The sequence below is a fragment of the Coenobita brevimanus genome, unplaced genomic scaffold (genome assembly GCF_032717465.1).
Source record: "Coenobita brevimanus isolate Jiangsu-jjx unplaced genomic scaffold, ASM3271746v2 jjx.HiC_scaffold_3696, whole genome shotgun sequence".
In the NCBI taxonomy this organism is placed as follows: domain Eukaryota; kingdom Metazoa; phylum Arthropoda; class Malacostraca; order Decapoda; family Coenobitidae; genus Coenobita; species Coenobita brevimanus.
In genome coordinates, this window is record NW_027644746.1 from 515,153 (window position 1) to 540,588 (window position 25,436).

Below are 25,436 nucleotides of genomic sequence, written 5' to 3' on the forward strand. Positions count from 1 at the left end.
CGGTGGTGGCTGTGCAGGTAACGTTCCGGGGCATTTTGATTGCTGCTGTTCTAAAGAATTCAAAGTTAATTGAATGCTGTCAAGTGAAAAATGTGATATCACCTGGAATGAAGGTACTAAAAAATGTGTATAGAAATAACCTAACACTACATGAAGCAGTACTTGTAAACAATAAATAAATTTATCTGTATCTGAAAAAAAAATAAAGTGTTACAAAACCTCGGAGAGCGAAGCGGTAGGAGACAGGGCGACATGGAGGCGATTTGTTTGTGTCCACCCCTTACGTGATTCTCTGGCTATAGGTAGACAGATAGAGAGATACAGAGAGAGATTTTTTCTTCAGCTAAGTGGGTCATAGGAGCCTGTAGTTGGTTGGGCACATATTCTTGTAAAGAAACTCCCTAACATCTTTCCTTAAGTGATTTATTTGGCTTGTGACACTTTACAGTCCTCCCCTGTGTTACATAAATCCATCTAATATCGCCATACTCTGCATAAACAACGTACAAAAGGATATTAACCCAGGCATAATAATAAAAAAAAATCACTAAGGAAGAGGTGTTAGGGAACTCCTTACCCGATGAGAGTACATGCCTTGGTTATCACGTAAGGAAAATTTGATGCGTCTTAGTTATGAGGTAAGAATCAGCCTTCTTGGTTACTAGTCAAATTAACCCTCCAGTCTCAAACATTTGGTCATTAATGAAACTGAAAGAGGTTATGAGGCGGGAATGAGTCTCCTTGGCTATTAGTAAGATTTACCCTAGTCTGACAACATTTGGCTATTAACGGAGCTGGCTAATATTCCTAAGCTAAGAGAGGCTTGGTATGTTTCTCTGCCCTAATATTTCACCTCTACTTGTCACTTTCCTCTGCTGGCTTATATTCCGAAGGTGAGAGAGGCTTGGTATGTTTCTCTGCCCTAATATTTCACCTCTACTTGTCACTTTCCTCTGCTGGCTTATATTCCGAAGGTGAGAGAGGCTTGGTATGTTTCTCTTCCCTAATATTTCACCTCTTCTACTTGTCACTTTCCTCTGCTGGCTAATATTACTAAGCTGAGAGAGGCTTGGCATGTTCCTCTGACCTAATAATTCACCTCTTCTACTTGAAAGTCAAAAAACACACCCAAAATAGCAACCAAAGCAGCTCAGCAAGTCAAAAACACAAGCAAAATTATCAAAATAACACAGCAAGTAAAAAAACAACTAAAACAGCTCTGCAATAAAAAAAAAAGAAACTCAGCAAGACAAAAAACGCAACCAAAACAGCTCAGTAAATCAAAAAACACAATAAGTAACTCAGCAAGACAAAAAAAAAAAAAAAAAAAAAACGCCTCAGGAAGTCAAAAAACACAACCAAAACAGCTCATGAAATTAAGAAGCACAACACAGCTCAGAAAATAAAACAACACAACAAAACAGCTCAGTAAATAAAAAAACATAATCAAAACAGAACAGCAAGTAAAAACAAAACAAAAAGCTCAACAAATAAAAACACAACAAAACAGTTCAACAAATGAAAAAAAACAACCCAAACAGCACAGCAAGTAAAAAAAAAACGAAAATAGCAGAGCAAGTAAAAAAACTGCAGGAAAAACAGCTCAGCCAGCAGGGAACTGGGTAGCACACATACCCGTTCCTTTATGTTTTCCCAGTGAAAGAGAACTGGAGAAATTTTAGAATCCTTCCCTCCCTCCCTCAGAAGAAAAGGAAAGATAAAAATCCTAGAATGGCCACTGCTTACCTGGGGGCAGCCTCGATGGTTTCTTAAAAGCAAGGTAAAGGAAATGGAAAATTAACACGAACAGTAGGAACCCCGTCACCATCTTGTCTCTTCTGTCTCTCTCTACCTCCCTCTTTGTATGTCTCGCCTCTGTGCCTCTCTCCCTCCCTCTCTCTCTCTACTGCCTGCACTGTTCCTCCTCGCGGCGGTATCTGAGAGTGCTGTATGGGGTGCAGGGAACGCAAGACCAGCGCTTCCACGCATGCGCAATCATTCTTTCAGCAGAGGGGAGTGTGGGAGGGGACAGCTGAGGATAACCCGGGGACGGACGGGGTGGGGGAGTCCGCTCGCTCCAAGATAGTGTTAAGAGGGTGGAAAATACAACATAGCGAAGTTCAGTGTATAATGAGACACTGGATTTCTAAGCAAAATATATAAAAGGAAGTAGGAATAATTATATCTAAACACATTAAAACAAGACTGTGTATAACATTTACAGTACAGAAATAATTGTAAAGTCTTAACAAAACTAATTTAAAGCATCTTTCCTATCACAGCCTTCTTCCTGATCGACAGTATGGGTTCCGTCAGGGACGCTCCACTGGTGATGGTCACCTACCTATCAGACTCCTGGTCATATTCCGTTCGGGATTTTGGCGATAGCTTTGCCATTGCACTTGACATCTCAAAGGCTTTCGATCGAGTCTGGCATAAATCTTAAATTATCTGGCATAAATCTTAAATTTTCAAACTACCTTCTTGCAATTTCTATCCTTCTGTCTGTACCCTCATCTCATGATTCCTTTCTTGTCGTTCTATAGCTGCTGTTGTAGACAGCCACCGTTCTTCTCCTAGAGCTATCAATACAGTGTTCCTCAGGGCTCTGTCCTATCACCAACTCTCTTCCTTTTATTTATCAATGACCTTCTAAGCTGTACATGTAACCCTATCCACTCATACGTTGGTGACTCCACCCTTCGCCTTTCCATTCGCATCTCTCAGCGTCCATCTCAGCAGGTACATCAGCAAACAAGAGATGAGGCTATGGCACACCTAATGTCTGACTTGGCTCATATCTCTGACTGAGGCTAAAGTAATCTTGTTTTGAATACATCAAAGGCTTAATTCTTACATCCTTCAACTCGTCAAAATATTCCACAGGAGTATCTTCTAATATATAACAATATGGCATACATGACTTCTGACTTGGGCTTATATTCTTATGGGTTAAAGAAGCTCCCTAACACCTCTTCCTAATCGATTTGTTTTGTTAATTGCTTCTTACAATCTCTGTCATTTAAATCATTCAAATACCATCATACTCACCATAAATAACATACAGGTACATCCCCATCCCACACCGCCACAGGCAGTTTAAAGTGAGGATGAAGCATTTGCCTTTGCAATGCCCCAGCTACTTTTGAGCATCTCATGGACCGCGTACTTGAAGGTCTGCTCTGGCAGATAGCTCTCATCTATCTGGACGATGTGATGGTGTTTGGACGGACGTTCGACCAGGAATTGGAAAGGCTGTCAGAGTTGCTGAACAGGACCTGTGCAGTACACCTCAAGCTGAACCCCAAGAAGTGCTACTTGTTTCAGAAGGAAGTAAAGTACCTGGGACACATTGTAGGCAAGAGCAGGATACGTACTGACCCAGAGAAGGTGGCAGCTGTGGAAAACTGGCCAATTCCAACTTGAGTGAAGGACATATGGAGTTTTCTTGGTGTGTGCACATACTAACGGCGTTTCATCAGGGACTTTGCAATGATAGCTGAACCTCTGCACAAGCTGCTTGGGAAGAGGCAGAAGTTTGTGTGGACAGCAGAAACTCAGAAAGCCTTCGACGAACTCAAGCATGCTTTGGCAAGCTCTCCAGTATTGCCATACCCTGATCAGAGTCAGCCACTTATCTTGAACTGTGATTCTAGTGACCATGGTATTGGTGGAGTTCTGTCACATAAAAAGATTGACAAGGAGTATGTGGTGGCATACTACACCAAGAAGCTCAGCCCACCACAGCGAAACTACTGTGTGACCCGTAAGGCATACTTGCCAGTGATGAAGAGCCTTGATTTCTTCCATCCCTGCTTGTACTGGTCCTGCTTCACCATCAGGATGGATCATGCAGCACTCAAGTGGCTGAAAACGCTAAAGAATCTGGAAGGACAACTGGCCACTGGCTTGGGAGGCTGGACCAGCACAGTTATGAGGTACAACACCATCCTGTTTGCATACATGGCAATGCTGACAGCCTGAGTCATGGGTCTTGTGACCCGGAGTGCCAGCAGTGTAGTGAAAAAGAAGTCTGTAGCAAGAAATGCAACCAAACTGCAGTGACAGGGCCAGCATTAGACGCAGAAGACCTGAAGAAGATGCGATCGAGGATGAAGATTTACATCCAGTGCTACAGTGGATGCAGCAGAGTACAATGCGACCATTTTGGGAATAAGTTTCTAGATTTAGCCCTTTAACCCGGAGCTTCTGGAGTCAGTGGGACCCTCTTTGCTTGAAGAACGGACTTCTGGAGTGTCAGTGGGAGACACCTGATGGCCGCAGCAAGTATTGGCAACTGATGGTTCTGAAGAAAATGAGGCCTGGGATATTGGATAAGTCCCATAACCAGATCACTGATGGGCACCTGAGAGTGAAGAAAACTCGAACCTGAATGCGACAGAGGTTCTTCTGAATTGCCATGCATCAGGATGTTGAAGAGTGGTGTAGGGCCTGTGATGTGTGTTGTGCCAAGAAGGGACCCAAGAAACGTGGTTGTGCCCCTCTTCAGCTGTACCAAGTGGGTGCACCGATGGAAAGAATCCTGGTGGACATTGCTGGACCTTTGCCACTCACTGAAAGAGGTAACCTGTATATATGTGTCGCCATGGACTGTTGCACAAAGTGGCCAGAAGGCTATGCCATCCCTGATCAAGAGGCTGCGACTGTTGCTCAGGTGGTAGTTGATCAATTTTTCTCTTGTTTTGGGATGCCTCAAGAGTCCATTCAGACCTGGGTAGAAACTTTGAAACTGCTGTGTTCCATGAGTGCTGCAAGTTGTTGGGGATCAAGAAGACCAGGATGACCCCCACTAAGGCCACAGTCAGATGGGATGACGGAGATTTTCAACTGAACCCTAGGACAAGAACTGGCCTAGTACTGCGGAGTGGGACAAAGAGAATAGGACCAGAAATTACCTGCATTACTGACGGCATATCAATCTGCACCTCATGAGTCTAACGGCAACACCCTGGCAAAACCGATGTTGGGCCACGAGTTACACTTACCCGTTGACTTGTTATTGGGAAGACCACCAAGGGAAGAGCTGCCTACAGACATCTCCAGCTTTGCGAAGCAACTTCAGAAAAGGTTGGCTAAGGTACATCATCAAGTGTGGAGAACCCTTTAGTTTTCAGGAGAGGTGATGAAGTGCAAGTATGATGCCAATGCAAGTTGGATGTGCTTCAAGGTTGGTGACCAAGTTTGGTTATACAATCCTTAGCGAAAGAAGGGACAGTCATTGATAGGGTGAGACCCAGGAGGGAGATGGAAACAGCGAGGCCAGCTTGAGATTTTTTCTAATATGTACAGGCAAGGGCGTCACCTCCCTCTATAATGGCCTGAGGCAGACTGCCCGCCCACGCCAAGCAAGCCCCAGGCACGGGCGGTGTGGGAAACTTCCCACGTCAATTCAAACTCCAACACACACACCCTCCATTGCAGAGAACTCTGAACCTAGTGCAGTATTGATATAAAGCACATTAATCGAGGTGGAGGAAGGTCATGCAACAACAAAGCAATGGGCAGGTACTGACACTCATCATGACTTGAGACTAGGCATTACATGACACAAGAGTGGCAAAATTTACATGTCACATACATTCTGACTTTAGAGTGGCATAATTGCATCAATAAGGAAATCAGTTGCATGTGCAGGAGCAACCATTGCTCTGGTAATATGGTAAAAGTGCAACAAGGTCATACACATTACAAAACACCTTGACATGCTCAGGGGTACACAACACTGCAATGTCACGGTACATAGTTTTCTAGGTGTCTTGGGGCGCGCCTAGCATGCTGCAGCCTCTCTAGGGGAGGGAGAGGCTGAGGGGCCTCCCCCCTGTGGTCAGCCTCCCGATGGGGACCATCCTCAATATGCGTGGTGGGTATCTGTTCCCTTGACTCCTCGTAGGGGCGTAGGTGGCGATGATTTCTGAGGGAGGTTCGACCATTGCCGTCCAGCTGCACCAGGTATTTGCCTTGAGGGTGGGGTGTCAACGATATCCTCGACACTGTCCCATCACTCCATCTCCTGGTTCTGTAGGTCCACCCACTGTCCTGGGTCAAGAGGGGCGACGTTGTGTGCCAACTGGTTGAATCTCATGGACACTGCATCCCCAGTGTGGGCCGTGGCCCGTTCCCTGCTTCTCGGCATCCTGGCCCATCGGCTGCTGATCCTGTAGTGTTCTTTGGCAGCAGGTACAGAGTCTCTCAGCTGACGTCTTATCAGCAGCTGGGCTGGGGATACATCGGTATCACGTAGCAGGGTATTCAGGTACTGCAATAAGGACCTAGCAGCAGCATCCGAGTCCAGGGAGCCTCCTGGGTGGGTATTGTTCCTCAGTAGCCTCTTGGCGGACTTGACTGCAGCCTCTGCTCAGCCATTGGACTGTGGGTCATGGGCTGATGACACCCTCAGCTGCACATGCCACACGGATGGGAATGCCCTCATTTCCCCACTTACGAGGTTCATACCCCCCTCACAAGACAGAACCTCTGGGATACCGAACCTCTTCAACCACTTAAGAAAGGCTGTTATAAGCCGTGAGCTGGCAATGCTCCTGGGCAGATGCTCCACCTCCAACCAGCTGGTTAGCTTGTCTGCATAAGCGATGTACCTTTCCCCCTCCAGTTAGAAAAGGTCAGCCACCATTTGCTGGAAGGTGTACTAAGGTGGGAGTGTGGGCAGGAAGGTTTCCGCGGGTTGTGATGGGGCATTCATTTCGTACACCTGACAGTGCCTTCACTTCTACTTGACCTCAGTATCTATGCTGGGGCAGTACACGCATTGCCTGGCGTACCTGAGCAAGGAGTCTCTGTCCTTGTGACCTGCGTGGTGGTTGGCAAGGACCGCACGGTGAAGGGCTGTGTGGATTACAAGTCGCAGGTGCCCCTCATCTCTAGCGAACATGACAATGACCTCCTGGCATGAAAGGTCCCTCCTCATCCTTTAGTACAGGCAGAGTGCTATTGGCTCCTAATCCTTCCAGTCAGTCCAGTCACCGGCACTCATGTGCTCATGGAGGAGCCTGTAGTCCTCATCCTGGAGAGTTTAATCCTCCACTTGATGGAGGTCCACAATGGCGCCTTCCTCTTCTTCTAGGGTGCAAGCCATCGCTGCCGCAACCACGGCATATGTAGCTTCGTCCACCACCATGTTTGTCTCGTCCTGTCTGCCCCATAGCACGGGATATCTTGAGAGCGTGTCTGCTGTGCGGTTCACCTCCTCCATTAGGTACTTTATGCGAAATGAGTACATCAGTGTCTTCTTGAGGTTGAGTATGTGGGGGTTGCTGATGTCTTTCAGCTCTTTGTCCTTGAAGATCTTGGTGAGTGCGGGGTGGTCTGTGATGAAGACGAGGTCCGGACACCCCAGCAGGGACAGGTGAGCCTTTTTCAGGCACCATGCGATGGCAAGGGCCTCCCCCTCCAATGTTGAGTAGTTTTTCTCGGCCACTGTTAGATGGCGGCTTCCCCATAGGGCCAATATCCAGCCACCCCTGCAGCACAAGGGGGCTTCTTGAGACACACACTGGCAGTACTGCTGCATGACAACGAAGCCAATGCCAAGAATGTTGATGTCGGTGAACACTGCTGTGGGCTGTGTGGCCATAATACTGGAGGCCCTTCGTCACAAGCTGGCCTATAGCCTCCCTTGTTGACTTGAAGATGAACTGGAGTTGGCCGCTTCAGTACACCACTTTCCCTGATGGTTTTTTTCAATAATTCCCTGAAGGGCTCCATGAGTGCTGCAATGGCGAGGAGTGGTGCCACCTGGTTCACCAGCCCAAACCACGATCGGAAATCTGTGAGGGAGGGGCGTGGCAGCATCTGGAAACTGGTTATACTGCTTAGCAAGTCCTGGGTAGGCTGATACTCCTCCCAGCTGAATTGATAACCTGAGAAGGTCACGCTTCTGAAGAAACGGAACTTGTCTTGGTGGAGAGTGATCCTGTTTTCTGCACATGTTCCCAAGAACTGGTATGTGTGCCAGAGAGCATCAGGAACGCTATGGTCATGCAGGAGCGTGTCGTCGACACATTTCAATTTACTGGGGATCTCTGCTGCTGCATCATCGAAGCGCTTGGTAAGGGCTTCCTGCCTTTTACAGTGGCCCATGGGTGTGCGCTGGAAGAGGAAGTGGTCCCACAGGGTGATGGTGATTATCTTCTTGCTCTCCTCATCGAGGTGAATTTGATGGAACTCCAAATAAACATCCACTACTCTCTTGAACATGTACTTCGGCACGCTAATGATTGTGTCGAATGGGGGTCAGGTGTGGTGGGTCTCCCACTGGATTGCCTGGTTGAGTCGCTGATACTTCACTGTTCTGCGCGGCCACCCATCTTTCTTCTGGACCACCACCATACGAGAACACCACTCCGTGGGTTCTCCTGCGTGTATGTGAAGAAGTCTGACCATGCCCACCATGCTCCTTACCATGCCAATGGCCTCCTCTCTGTGCATGGCCTTGAATCTATGCTTGGCAACCCGTGTATCCACACATTGATGCACTTCAGGATCACACAGCAATCTCACGGAACCCACAGCCAAGGATGGGACCAACTTGCAACCACGGGTGTAGCACTTGACGCCACGGGCCATGCTTCTAAATGGGATGGAGACATTTCCATAGTAGCATTACCAGCAGCCTCTCGTGGTGCAGATACTCATCACTTGATCTGTGCTTTTTTTTTCCTTTTTTTTTTTTATGTGTCCAACTCTGGGCATAGGCTTCACAGCCTGCTATCAAGGCCCAGCAGTCCTCCTACATACCATACACCTCTACATGTCACCACTTCGGCGCTAACACCCACCGTCCATACTGAATACATGCTAGGGCTGTCTCATACAGGACTGGTGTATTGGTATTAGCGGGGGTATTTTTAAGACATATCGGCGGGTCTTCTAGTAGATCAGTAAAGCCTGATTTAATGAAATTCAAATCCTTAAACTTGTTCCCTGCCTCAGCGGGGATTTGAACCTGGGTTCGTTAGAACGGCAGGCCAACTCTCTACCGACTGCGCCACGCCTCCCCCGGGTGCAGGGTCGGGTATGCTGACATGTAGGCTGTCCCCATTCCTGGAGGTTGTAGCTGGGTTAGTGGCACACTGCACATGTTGCTGTGTGCTTGGTTTCCTGGCGGCATGCAGCGGAACAAGTTTTTTGACTCAAGGTTCGCCTGCTCGAGCACTGACGGCACCACTCCTGGGTTACCTGTATAACTCCACTGCACCATGTTGGCGTGAGAACCAGCAGGGAGATGGAGACAGTGAGGCCTGCTTTAAATTTATTCTAATATGTACAGTACATGTGTAGGTGTGTATGTGAGTGTGTTTGACGTACATGTGTTGGTGTCTGTGCGTGTGTATGTACTGGACGTGTATGCTTCGTGATGTGTGTGCGTGTATGTATGTATATATGTATGTAGTGTGTACACATTTGTGATGTGTGTGTGTGTGTGTGTGTGTGTGTGTGTGTGTGTGTGTGTGTGTGTGTGTGTGTGTGTGTGTGTGTGTGTGTGTGTGTGTGTGTGTGTGTGTGTGTGTGTGTGTGTGTGTGTGTGTGTGTGTGTGTGTGTGTGTGTGTGTGTGTGTGTGTGTGTGCGCGCGCGCGCGCGCGCGCGCGTGCTAAGCGGTGCACCAAACACACGAGGCCTGAGTTGGCCGATGTTAACGTGTTTGTTTTACCGTCACCATCATAAAGCATTGTGTTCTTGCTGCGGCGTGTTGATGGTTATATTATATACTTGTAACACGTCCCAGTGTTTTATGTTTGTATCAGCAGTGGCACCAAGAATGTTAAGCAGGAAATCAGCTTCAGATGTAACTGCGAGTTAAGAATGACGGGTGGGGGATGGGTGGGTAGGGGTATGGGGGGGTTGGGGTGGAGGTCGTTTCGTCCCCCTCTACCCTCTTACCTGGGTATACAGCAGTAGGAAGGGGGCATCCCTGGCCAGAAATTAGTCATCGTCAGTGTATATATATTTCCTCCTCTGTCATTTTTTTTCATTGTACATTTCTTGCCTTCTTTGTCATTTTTTTTTTTTTTCAGATTTTACTGTGTATTCCTTGCCTCTTTTGTCACCTTTTCCTTTTTCTTTTTTTTTATTGTATATTATTTTTAACACCACCTGCCTACATGTCAGCCTGCCAGCCAACTAGATTGCTTTCTTGCCTGCATACTATATATTCCTATATGTTTTGCCTGGCGCTGATGAGAAGCCTGTGCGTGGTGGCGTTGGACACCCTGGGTGGAGCAGCAGCGACATGCATCCGCGAGCCAAACCTCCATATATTTCCCTGCACCTCGCCGTGGGGAGGGTGTGCATGGAGAGTCTGTTTACCTAAGTGCATGATGGCAACAGAAGATGAGGAAGATATGAGTGATATGTCAGCATGACTAATGTGCCTGAGGGTTCTGCTATCTGAAATGCATGGTGGCTATTGCCAATGGACAGGAGACTCAAAGGATGGGACAGGCAGTCAGACGGACGGGTAGACGGAGCAGGTTGCTGCTTAACATCGGTTAGTCTAGCTGAGCAGACCCGTCAACCACAGTCAGAAACTGCTCCTACGGGACCGTCGTACAGGTACAGTACAGTACATGCAACGCGTGGATATCCGTAATCCCAGTGTGGTAGACAGCTTCTCACAAGAGTCAGACCAAGCCCCTTCTCATGGTGAGGTGCAGGAAACTATGAGTGCACAGTGCCACCACGTGTAGGCTCCTCCTCAGCACCTGGGGACGAAGGCTGACAGGTAATGAAGACAAGAGGAGGGAGGAAAAGGTGGTGACGGCGGCACTGACAGGGAGTAGAAAGGCTTGGCGTTAACAGTGTGGGTGATGTTCCCGGTAACTAACTAAGCTTTACGACCACACGACACACCATTTATGCCCCTCTCGTTGGCATGGCACACCGCAACACTTCTTCTTAAGCCAATTATTTTGCGTATCACACCTTATTGTTGCTTTAAGTGCTATATTATTATCCGTTTTGTTTGCCTTAGTAACACACGAGGATACTTTGACCCATTAGGCAAGGTATTTAAGGAAGGTTTCAGGATGTATCGTCAGCCAGCACGAACACCACCTTTTGTAAAGTGTTGCCCTGCAGGGAGACACAGCCACGGAGGAGGAGTAGGAGGAGGAGCAGGAGGAGGAGCAGGAGGAGGAGGAAGACAACGACGAATACGACGATGATGATAATGATGATGACACGCACGCACGCACATGCACCTGCGTTGACTGGAATATTAATATCCTCCAGTGTTCCGTGTTGTTGGAAGAGGTAGGCTCGGCAGGCAGTGAAGCAGTCAGGGAGACAAGAGAAGCATTTAGACGTACGCTGAGACACTTTTGCATGTCCCGTTGCCAGCATATGTTTTTACCAGACGTAAAGGCAAACACACGCACCCTAACACACTCCTGCATGTCCCGTCACTAGCATATGATTTTACAAGACGTAGAGGCAAACACACGCACCTTGACACACTATTGCTACATGATTCTACAAGACGCACAGGCAAGCACACGCACCTAAACACATTCTAGCATGTCTCGTCACCAGAATATGATTTGACAAGGGGCGTAGAAGCATGAAAACATTTTGACACGTATTTGTATGCACCATTTTAAGTCAGGGGTGTAATTTCTATATACAGGTGGTACTGCGTATTGGAAGAAAATGGAGGATCAAATTTACAGTAAGTAATGGAACTGTATTAAGCAACAGTCCTCCAAAACAATGTCTTTTTTTTTTTTAAGATAGCAATGAAACTTTAAAAAGGACGCGTTATCAAGACGGCGATCCGTAACATGGACTCTGTAAATGTTAAGAATCACACACTCTAGCTGACAGCAGCACATGCTTGGCTTCGCGTGTAAACCACAACTGTCAACTCTCTCATCTTCCCTCACACAGACACGCCAGTTGTTACTCGTGCCCTGAGGTTGACTAACACGAAAAATCTTGCATAAGGATGATATAAACTGCTAAATCTGTCCTACGTTGTTGCTTTCCTGACTACGTATAGACCACAACAGCCAGTCTCTCTCATCTTCCCTCACAAATACGCCAGATGTTACATTGTGCTCTTAGGTTGTCTGAAGAAAAGCTGCTTAGGGATGGAGAAATAATATAGCTAAATATGGCCAAGATTAATATCCAGCATCACCTAACGTTTGTGCGAGTGGCAGAGTTTAATAGTTATAAGGCATCTCTTGCTATTGCCCATTGTTATGTAAAATATTCTCTCCTCAGTCCCTACTTGTCCTTTACCCCCCTCCCTCCTTTCCTCCATCTCCCCATCCCTCCATTTCTCTCCCTCTCCCTCCATCTCTCCCTCGGCTTCCATCGCTCTCCATTTCCCCCCCTCCCTCCCCCCCTCCTTGCTCTCCCCTTTCACGTCGCTATTTTTGACAGTTGCCCATCTCACCCACGCCGGTATTCGTGACCCGTTTTCCTCCAAGCATCAAGCTCTGTTGGAATCATTCTCTATTGGTTCCTCGATATTTTGGCTACGAAATTCCCTCTGTATATCAGCGTCCTAACAAACCCAGGGCGCCTGTAATATTAAAACAATAATGCTTACCCCTTTCAATCTCATGACGAATTATTCACGCTGTCCCTAAAAGACTTTAGAGACTCTTCGGACTGTAGTTCTTATATATAGTCGTAGATATAGCCTTCATTAACCCCCTCTATTTTTTTCAGGCAGGGAAGAAGGAACTAATGGCCAGAAGCCGGCAAGCCTTTTACTACAGAAAATTGAAAAGAAAAAAAAAAGCCAAAGATGAAGTTAGATAATTTTGAGACATGTAAATTAGAAAATGTCATGCTTTTGAAGGGGTCAACATCATTGCCTAGACTAAGCCTCGTCTTACTACAGGGCAATTTTTTCACTTTATAGAAACACCGTAATGGGTTAGGGTCCTTCCTCTGAAAATTAGGAGTATTAACGCCATTACTTAATCTCCATGTTCTTAAGTTTTTAGGCATTTCAAAAGTTTAGGACCCCAAACTGCACCGACAGCTTATATACCCTCTCCGGGAGAAGGTTATAGAGATGAAATTATACTTTTTAACAGTGACACAAGTTTTATTATACTCTAACGTGCTGATAGGTAGAGGTGGCAACAACATCCACTCCTGTAGTGCTGCCTACTTCTTTGTTTCAGTCCTCCTCTTCCTGTATCTTTCATCCTTCCTGTCTATTATTCTACCCACTTCAGGCGAGTGCATCACGTAACAAGCCCAATGGTTCCCTGTTACCCAGAAAACCATATGCAACGCTGAGTCGTAACCACACACCCACATAACAGGCCGATGTGCAGCAGACTATGGTGCCCCTGTTAAAAGAGTCCAGTTCTAAATGTGACATTTATCCAGGTAATAAACCGATACTCTTCCCACTGCCTTGTTATGGCGGGGCGTAGTCTGCTGCAGGAGAATATCACTTCAAAGCATGGGAAAGTCATGTCTCAAGAATTACTCTACCCGCCACACATGCAATATTCCTCAAATCAGGCCCCCCTTTTATAAGTGACAACAATTGTGTAAGTCTGCATAGGTTAAGGAAAGTGAAAGAACAGTATTGATTTACAAAGTAAATACATTCACACCCAATACACACGTAAAACTACATTAACTGAGAATGACTGTGTAAAGTGTACGGTGTATGACAACTTGTAGTCTACTCCACATAGCTATTTTCATAGCTAAATCCATAGTTATTCTCAATTTCTTCCAAAATATTTCCTGACCATACCTTACTACTTTCTTCTACTAACTTTGTTCACTTATCCTTTATTTCCTATGTCCTTAGCAATTTCTTATATCTTCCACTTTATATCCCACCACACTTTCTATATTCTCCACATTTTTCCCATATCCATACAACTTAATGGGTTCACAAGGATTTTTATGGCCACACGTTAGTCAAATTTCACTGCACTATAGGCGCCTTGCTCAGCCTTCTCTGCTCCCACAAACTGCTGCTGTCTGCGGCTGCGGTAGGCCACTTGCCGAGATGGTACTTAACATCGATAGTCTGGAATTCTTGAAGTAGACGGTATGAGAGGGGCGAGAGAGAGTGAAATGAGGCGGAGATGTGTCCGTGAGTGCTGTGTGCCGGCTACTGCTTTTACCGAGACCTCTCACCCATCCAGGTCACGTTGGTTTTGCAGCGACATCATCGTCCACTCACCAGTCTTCTCAACTCGACTGAGCAGCCACGGCACATGTGGAGTTTAAAGCATTATTAATACACTTTGGTACAATGTAATGTGTAATGTGTTTCAGACATTCAGCCACTCATTCCTCTCAGACATACTCATTCCTCTTAATTACGAGATAAGTAGAATATGAATGAAAACTGAGGAAAACTTTCTGTTCGATCCCACACGAAGCAATGATAAGCAATTAAATCTTGTAAACATTGAACGAAACATACACTGAATGAAGAAACCACTTGTTGGACGACGTAAGAAAGAATTAGCTTAGTTCTGCACAAATAATACGCTAATTTTTAGGAATTTAATGTCATGACTTAGTCAAGACGAACCACCCTGCAGGGGCGGTTGCTTGGCTCCAATTGGAGTCTGGTCAGCTAGACATTGCTTGTTTAATAAACCAATAAATGTTCATGATTTTCCCTCAAGGAGTTAATGACAATTTTATGTAACCCTCCCAGAACGACACGAACAAACCACAGACGATTTAATTGACCAAAACCCTATTCAATCAGAGCTGACGGATTGGAAAAAATTGCAGACTAATACTGCAGGTACCAAAACAATGGAGGCGGTAATTAAGTGTAGTGAAGAGTCAACATTGTGCCAGCCACCGACCCAATATGGTGGACAAAATGTGGATATGGGGGTCAGAGGGTCAGGGTGTAGGAGAGAATATGGTGGATAAATGCTGGTAGAACAGAAATTGATCATTACTTAAAACACACATACACACTAAGGTTCACTGTCAAAACAGACCAACAACAGTACAACATGAACAGAACAAGCTATCAAAGGCTAGCCACGAAAAACGTGACGGTAAATACATAACTAATAAAATGAAAAAGTGAAGCAAGTGACGAACACAGGTCACTTTTCAATATAACCACACCAATTTCCCTCACGATTTCTTTATTTTCATCAATACCTTGATGTAAAAGTACCTATAAATCTAACTAACCCCGTTGTCAGTCCTTAATCTTGCAGTTTAAAGCCACTGCTCCACGATATGGAAAAATACAGGGGACAAGGGAAGGGGCTATGCTGCACCGCGCCTCTCATCACTACTAGTCAGTTCCCACCAAACCGTACCCACTCCCTGGATGACCTACCCCACTCGTCGTTATTGCTACAGCCCAGCACTTTCCTACGAACAACCCCCAAAACAAAAACCACCTCCCTCTATATGTGGCTGTCGTAACAATGATTAATATATACATAAACATTTCAGCTGTACACATGAATTAAATGCAGATTTACAAATATTCAACCACCAGTGTCACTCAGATCACTCCTATCACCTATTCTTAAAACTATCACTATCTAATTTAAGTCCAAAATAAAGCTGTACAAGTAGTAAATATAGAACATACCTTCATAAATGGTTAATATCCGACTACCACCTTCCCACTAGATACATCAAGCTTTAGTTCAACGGCTGGATCCACTGTCGATGTCCTCTAACATCAGTCACTAATTTCTCCAACTTACTCCCTCACGTATGGACTCTGGTCTAGCGCCGTGCAAGGTTACTCACGTCCCATTGCTCCTGGTTAACTAACTAATTTCATGCAGGTTTATTTCACCTCGACTCTGAATGAAGCACCACAGCTTCACGAAAGCATGAATATCAGTATGAAGTACTCGACTCCACGGAGGAGAAAAGCTACGGAGTAACGACTCAACGTTAAAACTGCGAGGCCATTACCTTCACGCCATCTAGTGCACAAGCGAGATAAGGGAGAACGGGATATAAGAGAACGGTTACGGGGTAGACTATGTTTAGATTATGAATCGGGAATATATAAGCCTTCCACGTGACACTAAGTTAGTCTTAAATAATTATATTGTGCATGAGCATCCTTCACCATTGATAACATGAGGCTGGTGAATAGTGTCCCATATAACGTATTTTGAGACAAAGATTCATTCCAGTGATAAAAGTCTTTGATCCGGAATATAATGGATGTATTAATGGAACGCTCTGGTAAAAATTACAGCTATAAACTCATTCTACAACTCCCTAGCACCTCTTCCTTAGCTATTTATTTTGCTTGTTACACCTTGCTCTCCTACTGCGCTGTATAAATACTTCAAGCTTTACCATAATCTGCATAAAAAACGTACAAAAGGATGTTAATCAGCCTTGTCCAAAAATATATCGCTAAGGAAGTCTTTGGTTGACTAGTGGGAGGTGCCTGTGTGTTACCATGGCAACCTCTCACACCACCAGTTACATACACACATTTTCCCACCAGCAAGTTCCATTAGAGAGTATTGTGTGTGTGTGTGTGTGTGTGTGTGTGTGTGTGTGTGTGTGTGTGTGTGTGTGTGTGTGTACAGTCATGCGTGTGCCTGCACATCTCACCGCAATGCTCCGCCAACACCCACAACACTTTTCTCCTTAATTTCTTACCACAGAGAACTCTTACATTCCTGGATCTTTTCAAAAACTTGGTTCGACGTCGTTCTTACATATTATGAAGGAAAAAAAAGGTAACTGTTGATATAAATGTTCGTACAAAAACATTATATATAAACTGCGGGAGATATATTCTTTTCACATTCACTTGGCCCAGATTTTCGTTCTTTTGCAGCTGATTTCACGTAGTTCAGTGGCAGAAAGTACAATGCTATGGCTCTACAACCTTGCCTCAGCACTTCTTCGTGACCAGCATCATCTTCCAGTGTTCATCTATTGCTACAACTCAGCATTCAGGACGGAAATAGGGGAGTTTTAGGCCAAGTTAGAGTAAAAAGAGTATAGTGGACAATATTCATAGTCTTGCCTTGGTTAGAGTGTGTTACACACACACACACACACACACACACACACACACACACTCCTTTCCCCACCATCAAGTCCTACCTTAGAATACTTGTGTGTGTGTGTGTGTGTGTGTGTGTGTGTGTGTGTGTGTGCAATTTTATCAGTGTGACGTGTGCGTGTGTGTAGCCATGTGAGTATATTTCACGTACATGTGTAGGTGTGTAAGTATAAACAGTCTTATCAGTATGACGTGTGTGCGTGTGTGTATGTGACGTACATGTGTAGGTGTGTATGTGAGTGTGTTTGACGTATATGTGTTGGTGTCTATGCGTGTGTATGTACTGTACGTGTATGCTTCGTGATGTGTGTGTGTTTATGTATGTATATATGTATGTAGTGTGTACACATTTGTGATATATGTATGTAGATGTGTGTGTGTGTGTGTGTGTGTGTGTGTGTGTGTGTGTGTGTGTGTGAAGTGTGCATGTATATATGAAGTGTTTGCGTGTGCGTATGAAGTTGTGCGTGTGTATGAAGTGTGTGCGTGTGTATGAAGTGTGTGCGTGTGTGTATGTAGTGTGTGCGTGTGTATGTATGTATGTACGTATGTAGGTGTATACACGTTATCTTATAGCTCTACATTTTCATACAATTAGGCACTTGAGAGAGAGAGAGAGAGAGAGGAAGGCCGTTTACTGTATGTGTGTGTGTGTGTGTGTGTGTGTGTGTGTGTGTGTGTGTGTGTGTGTGTCTGTGTGTGTACGTTTTTGAATTGTCATCCATCCAGGGAGAGAGAGAGAGAGAGAGAGAGAGAGAGAGAGAGAGAGAGAGAGAGAGAGAGAGAGAGAGAGAGACAGACAGACAGACAGACAGATAGAGACAGAGAGAGAGAGAGAGACAGAGAGAGAGAGACAGACAGACAGAGGAAGGCCTTTGACTGTGTGTGTGTGTGTGTGTGTGTGTGTGTGCGCATCAGTATTGAGGCTGGGCAGTTACAGCAAATTGAAGAACGTGGGCAAGTAGGTAGGCAAGAATAAACGTAAGTAGGTAGGTAAGTAGGTAGATAAGGAGGTAGGCAAAGTAGGTAGGTATTTAGGTAGGTAGGTAGGTAGGTAGGTAGAATGGTAGGTAGGTAGACAGAGAAATGGGTGGGTAGGTAAGTAGGTTGATAGGTAGGTAAGTAGGTTGGTAGGTAGGTAAGTAGGTTGGTAGGTAGGTAGGCAGGTCGGTAGGTAGGCAAGAGTAAAGTAGGTAGATAGGTCAGTAGGTAGGTAAGTAGGCAGGAAGGTAGGTAAGTAGATAAATAGGTAGGTAGGCTGGTAGGTAAGTAGATACGAAGGTAGGTAGGTAAGTAAGTTAGTAGATATGTAGGCAGGACGGTAGGTAGGCCATTAGTATGTATATATGGAGATACCTAATAGACAACAGACAGACAGACAGACAGACAGGATGAAAGGAAGGAGGGAAGGAAGAAAGAAAGAAATGAAGGAAGGAAGGAAGGAAGGAAAAAAGGAAGGAAGGAATTAGGGAAGGAAGGAAGGAAGGAAGGAAAGAAGGAAGAAATGAATGAATGAATGAATGAATGAAGGAAGGAAGAAAGGAATGAATGAATGAAGGAAGGAAAGTAGGAAGGAAGGAAGGAAAAAAGGAAGGAGGGAAGGAAGGAGGGAAGGAAGGAAGGAAGGAAGGAGGGAAGGAAGGAAGGAAGGAGGGAAGGAAGGAGGGAAGGAAAGAAGGAGGGAATTAAGGAAGGAAGGAAGGAAGCAGGAAGTAAGGAGGAAGAGAAAATGATTAAGGGAGAGGAGGGGGGGGGTGAAGGAGACGGACTGGGGACGCGCCAGACGAGAGAATATGATACGTCAGGCGCGTCCCCAGCCCGTCCCTTCTGGCCTCTCGTCCCCAGCCACTCTGTTTGTCTGTCTGTCTGTCTGTCTCTCTGTCTCTTTCTGTCTGTCTGTCTGTCTGTCTCTGTCTCTGTCTGTCTGTCTGTCTGTCTCTGTCTCTCTCTCTCTCTCTCCCCCACGTGTCTTCACTGCCTGAGCTTCTGTAGGGACAAGATAGGTAGGCAGGTAGGGTAGGGTAGAGCAGGGTAGAGTAGGGTAGGGTAGGGTAGGGTAGGGTAGTGTAGGGTATGGTAGGGTAGGGTAGTGTAGGGTATGGTAGGGTAGGGTAGTGTAGGGCAGGGTAGGGTAGTGTAGGGTAGAGTAGGGTAGGGTAGGGTAAGGTAGTGTAGTGTAGGGTAGGGTAAGGTAGTGTAGGGTAGGGTAAGGTAGGGTAGGGTAGTGTAGGGTAGGGTAGGGTAGGGTAGGGTAGGGTAGTGTAGGGTAGGGTAGGGTAGGGTAAGGTAGGGTAATGTAGGTTAGGGCTGGGTAGGGTAGGGTAGTGTAGGGTAGGGTAGGGTAGTGTAGGGTAGGGTAGGGTAGTGTAGGGTAGGGTAGTGTAGGGTAGGGTAGGGTAGTGTAGGGTAGGGTAGGGTAGTGTAGGGTAGGGTAAAGTAGGGTAGGGTAGGGTAGGGTAGGGTAGGGTAGGGTAGGGTAGTGTAGGGTAGGGTAGGGTAGGGTAGGGTAAGGTAGGGTAATGTAGGTTAGGGCTGGGTAGGGTAGTGTAGTGTAGGGTAGGGTAGGGTAGTGTAGGGTAGGGTAGTGTAGGTTAGGGTAGGGTACTGTAGGGTAGGGTAGGGTAGGGTAGGGTAGGGTAGGGTAGGGTAGGGTAGTGTAGGGTAGGGTAGTGTAGGTTAGGGCTGGGTAGGGTAGGGTAGGGTAGTGTAGGGTAGGGTAGTGTAGGTTAGGGTAGGGTAGTGTAGGGTAGGGTAGTGTAGGGTAGGGTAGAGTAGTGTAGGGTAGGGTAGGGTAGTGTAGGTTAGGGCTGGGTAGGGTAGGGTAGGGTAGGGTAGGGTAGGGTAGGGTAGGGTCGGGTAGGGTAGGGTAAGGCTGGGTAGGGTAAGGTAGGGTAGGGTAGGGTAGGGTAGTGTAGGGTAGGGTAGGGTGGGGTAGGGTAGTGTACTGCAGGGTAGTGTAGGGTAGGGTAGTGTAGGGTAGGGCTGAGTAGAGTAGGGTAGGGTAGGGTAGGGTAGGGCAGGGCAGGGCAGGGTAGTCAGTAAAGGTAGATTAGCTTTGGTCTGGTAGATTTAGGTAAGCTTACAGTTAGATAAATAGAAGGTTAGACGTGGATGATATTTTGATTATGAACTCTGATACACACAGGTCTTTTGGCCTCTCTCTCTCTCTCTCTCTCTAGCCAGACGCCTTAGTCCCGTATGGGGTGGCCACAAACAAATCACCTCCATGTCGCACTGTCCCCACCCATTTCGCTGCCATTCCCCCAACTTACACCCCCCTCTCTCATACACCTCTCTGCTTCACCCCTCCATCTCTTCCTCGGTCTCCCTCTCCCTCTCCCCTCCTCCACCTCACCCACATCACTCTCCTAGTTAATCTCACATTCATTATGTAAGTATCATTGATGTGTGTGTGTGTGTGTGTGTGTGTGTGTGTGTGTGTGTGTGTGTGTGTGAGAGAGAGAGAGAGAGAGAGAGAGAGAGGAATTTATGTATACGAGTGTAGGAAAGGGGACTTTGAGTGTGTGTGTGTGTGTGTGTGTGTGTGTGTGTGTTAGAGTGACGTGTGGCAGTGTTAAGTTGCCTATCTATCAATCTATCATTCCATCCATCCATCCAACCATCCATCCATCTATCAATCTATCAACCATCCATACATCCACCCATCCTTCCATCCATCTATCTATTTATCCATCTACCTATCAATCTATCCATTCATCTATCCATCCATCCATCCATCTATCTGTCTATCTATCTATCTATCTAATCTAACAGGCGAAATATTACTTAGCTTTTAACGCAGGTAAGTGATGGCTGACTAGGTTACTGACTGGCTTACTGACTGGCTGGCTGACTGGCTTTCCCCTGACTTTCTTCATGGCTTGCTGTGGAATTCCTTCAGTTCCTTACGTCTATCTGTCGACAAGAAGAAGAAGAAGAACCACCACCACCACCAATCATCATCATCAATCATCAATCATCATCATCATCAATCATCATCATTAGTATTGTTGTTATTATTATTATTTTTTTATTATTATTATTATTAACATTATTATTATTATTATTATTATGATAATGATGATGATGTTGATGATGGTAGTGAAGCATGTGTAAGGGAAAATGGGCATCTGAGTGAATGGTTCACGATTGGTGTGGGCGTGCGACAAGGTTGTGTGATGTCCCCATGGTTGTTCAATATATATATGGATGGGGTGATGAGAGAAGTAAAAACACGAGTAATGGAGAGAGGGATGGCGTTGGTAATGAATGGTGATGGATGGAATATCTTAAATTTGTTGTATGCTAATGATGCAGTACTGCTTGCAAATACCGAACAAGAACTTGGTTGGCTAGTGCAGAGTTTTGCAGATGTCTGTGACTGTCGTGCCTTGAAAGTAAATATAGAAAAGAGTAAAGTGATGGTTATTGAGAAAGAAGGTGACTCCCAGTGTGATGTTACAGTGAATGGAGAAAGACTGCAATTGGTGAGAGAGTTCAAGTACCTGGGTACAGTGATAGAAAAGAGAGGAAAATGTGCAAAAAAAGTGGAAAGTCAAGTGACACAAGGAAGTAAAGAAGCTGGTGCTATTAAGACCTTGATAACAAACAGAGGCTTGAGTGTTGCAGCTGTGCGAGGCTAACATGAAGAAGTGTTCGTGCCAACTTTAACATATGGATGTGAGAGTATGGTGTGGCATGAAAATGAAAAGTCAAGAGTGAGAGCGGTAGAGATGGGACTGCTGAGGATTGTATGTGGAGTACAGAGAGTGGATAGGATACAAAATAATGATTCGTGAACAATGTGGAGTAAGGAAGTCTGTGGACACCAGAGTCAGAGAGAGTGCACTGAGATGGTATGGTCATATGGAGAGAATGGATAACAATAGAGTGATGCAAAAGGTATATCTGAGCAAATCTGAAGAAGGGAGGAGGCGAGGTAGGCCAAGGAGAAGGTGGAGGGGTATGGTGGATGAGTGTGTGAGGAAGAAAGGTATGGAAGTCAGTGAGGCTAGGTAACTGACAGGAGATCAAGCTGGCTTGATGAATGTTGTGAGAAGCTCATGATCAGGGATTTGGCACCCCTTTTTAACGTGATAGCATCCAGAGTGATTATATTGGATACGTTTATGTGAACCTACAGAGTGTGGTGAATGTTTTTAACGTATCAGATAGATCCAGGATTCTGGAGGCTTGAATGATGAGTGAATGGAAGCATGGACCATTGTACTGGGCAAATTTGGGCTGTCTAGACATTGCTGCTCCTCACCCTGCCCTAGGGTGGGAAAAGAGGTCCGGATGATACTGACTTTCAGTTATCTGCCATCACAATATACGGCTGAAGGCAGTATCTGGTGCTGCTGGCTCAGCTCTGTTAAAGCAATATCATTCATGGGAAAGTTTTTAGGATAGAGGGTCGACAGGGATAGTAACACAGTATCCTGCTCGACGCTGAATGTCGAGCCGATGGAGGGTATTATGCAATATTTGGTGTTTCACTTTATTTGGCATAGGGCTTGGCTGAATTATGCGGGATAATTGAAAGTTTACTGTACACATTTACAGTCACACTCTTCAGCCAGTCATCTGGAACAACACACTGATATATAATTGAGTTTTTCAAATCAGCAACTAAACCCACTCATATATATCTCCTGAGGCCTTCAGCTTTTCAGCAGTAAATCCAGAAACACCCACCACCTTCCCCAACTGCATATTGCCTATCGCTCTGCTCCCAGTATCAGCATCAATCAAAGTTCAAGGGCCAAACTTTGGATCTGTTGACTCTAAACTTTCCCTGTTCCAGTCAGACTCCTCATTCAGCAAACAGTTATAATGCTCTCTCCAGGGATCTTTAATATCTTCACTGTCTACCATTACCATTTTTTCATCATTCTTCATATACTGCTTACCTATGATATCCCCGTTTTCCTTTTTTGTCTGATTTTCTACCTTAAATACCACGTTCTTCCTTTTCAGATGAATAATGTTGGCAGTGATGATGATGATGATGATGTTTTTTACAATTGACAAATATGATCACATGCTTTTATGACTGTAACATTTAGCACATTTTTTTCATTGGTGTTTTTCACTGCTACATTGCCCATTTTTCTGTATGTTCATTTCCTCACTTATATGATTGCTAGAACACTAAATTCATTAAAAAATCATTTATTATACAATCCATCCACCCATCCATCATCCAATCCTACATTGCCCCTTGAGGAGTGTAGGAGCCCGGGGCTAGGCAGTTGGTCCTGACATTTAAGATGAGAGTGACCAGCCTCACTCATCCCTGAATGGCACTACATGAGCAATCAACCCCAACCACCCCCTGGATATAAACCTTCACCGCTCAACCCCAATCACCCCTTGGATATAAACCTTCACCGGCTCAATTTGACTGGAGTGCAATAATTACCCACAAAACCACCAGGAGCCAAAATTTGGTTATATGGTTACCACCCAGTGTAGTAAATGATTTCCTGGTGTACAGGAAACCATCTGGCTTGTCACTCAGTGTAGAGTCACCCACAGGCAGAAGGAAGAGGAAAGAATGAAGGAAAGAAAGACAGGAGTGTAAAGTTACCCATAGGCAGAAAGACAAGGAAAGAATGAAGGAATGGAAGACAGAAGAGGATGGAAGGAAAGAAGGATGGAGGAGAGGAAAGGGCAGACACCCAACAGCAGCACTACACTGAGTTAGTGGATGGTGAGCATTCCCACCCACTTTCAAAAATGCATCCCATTCATATAATGATGGCATGCTGTTGATAAATAAGTAGACATTTTGTTCACCACAATAACATTCCTCTGTAGGCATAAATTTATAAAACTGCATTTTTCTTTTCTCCATCCAGTTGACACTACATCAAACTCAGTCTGTAACTTGCTTAACATCATACATGTACCATGTCCACTAACAATACAGAATATATAGAAGAGAATGCATAATACATGAATATTATAACCTCTTTCATGTTGTCTCTATATCAGAAAGGGTGTACTCAGGGTGTGTGTGAAGTTGAAGGGTGTATTATTATTATTTGTATTATTATTATTATTATTATGTAGTAGGTGGGGGCACTCACCATCCACTCATTCAGTGTAATGCTGCTCGCAGGTGCCAGCCCTTTCCTCTCCTCCTTCCTTCTTTCCATCCTACCTTTTCTGTCCTTCTTTCTTTCCTCTTCCTTCGGTCTGCGGGTGACTCTACATTGAGTGACAAGCCAAATGATTTCCTGTACACCAGGAAGCCAAATGCTGCACTTGGTGGTAACTATATAACCAGATTATGGCGCCTGTGGTTTAGTTGGTAATTAAGGCGCTCCAATCAGATTGAGCCGATGGAAATTTATATCCAAGGGATGGTTGGGGTTTATTGCTCATGTAATGCCACTCAGGGATGAGTGCGACCAGTCACACTCATCATCAATGTCAGGACCAACCTGCCTTGCCCCGGGCTCCTACTCTCCTCTTGGGGCAACACAGGATTAGATGATGGATGGATTATTATTATTATTATTATTATTACATGATTGGATGATGGATGGATGGATTATTATTATTATTATTATTATTATTATCATGATAGAGAAGTTAGAAGGAGAGTGGAAGATAAAAATGGTAGATTGATGGTGGAGAGGGGAGAAAAAGTGAGTAGATGGAGAGAACACTTTAAGGAACTGTTCAACACAGAGAATGAAAGTAATATGAGTATTAGTGGCTTGGGAGTGGCTGGGAGCAGGAGGTAGGTGAGAAGGGAGGAAGAGATCAGTAGGATGGAAGTAGTGGAAGCAATGAAGTAAGTAAAAATGGTGAAAGCTCTAGGAATTGATGAGGTGTGTGGTGAAATGCTAAAGCATGGGGAAGAGATAGTAGTGAAATGGATATGGAAGATGTGAAGATTGGCTTGGTAGGAAGATAGAATCCTAGAGGATTGTAAGTCATGTATAATTTTTCCCCTGTACAAAGGAAAAGGTGAAAAAGAAGTGTGTATCAATCATAGGGGTATTTGTGTAATAGGAACAGTATATGGTAGGATGTTTACTGACAGAGTTAGAGAAATAACAGAGGAATAAGTTGGAGAAGAAGAGGGAGATTTTAGGAAGGGAAGAGGTTGTGTAAATCAGGTACTCATCCTTAGGTCTTTAGTGGAAAAGTTTCTAGGGAAGGGAAAGAAGTTGTATGCAGCCTTCATGGATTTGGAGAAGGTATATGACAGAATGGATACACATAGCATGTGGAAAATATTAAAAATATACAGTAAAAGTCCTGCAATCTGAATGACAGGGGACTGACGGTCTTTTTTTTTTTTTTTTTTTTTTTTTTTTAATACTATTGAGAGGGACCTCAGAAAACATTAGAAATATG

The 25,436-nt window shown here is 45.1% G+C and overlaps 1 protein-coding gene across 1 annotated transcript in view; it reads right to left on the minus strand.

Moving 5' to 3' along the window:
* Positions 1 to 22,375: 22,375 nt before the first annotated feature.
* The window catches only part of LOC145390238 (uncharacterized), a 76,570-nt gene continuing 73,509 nt past the window's right edge, over positions 22,376 to 25,436 (minus strand). The window contains exon 5 of the mRNA XM_080265230.1: positions 22,376 to 22,431. Within this exon, the coding sequence (XP_080121356.1) occupies positions 22,376 to 22,431 (56 nt within the window). The remainder of the gene's footprint in view (positions 22,432 to 25,436) is intronic.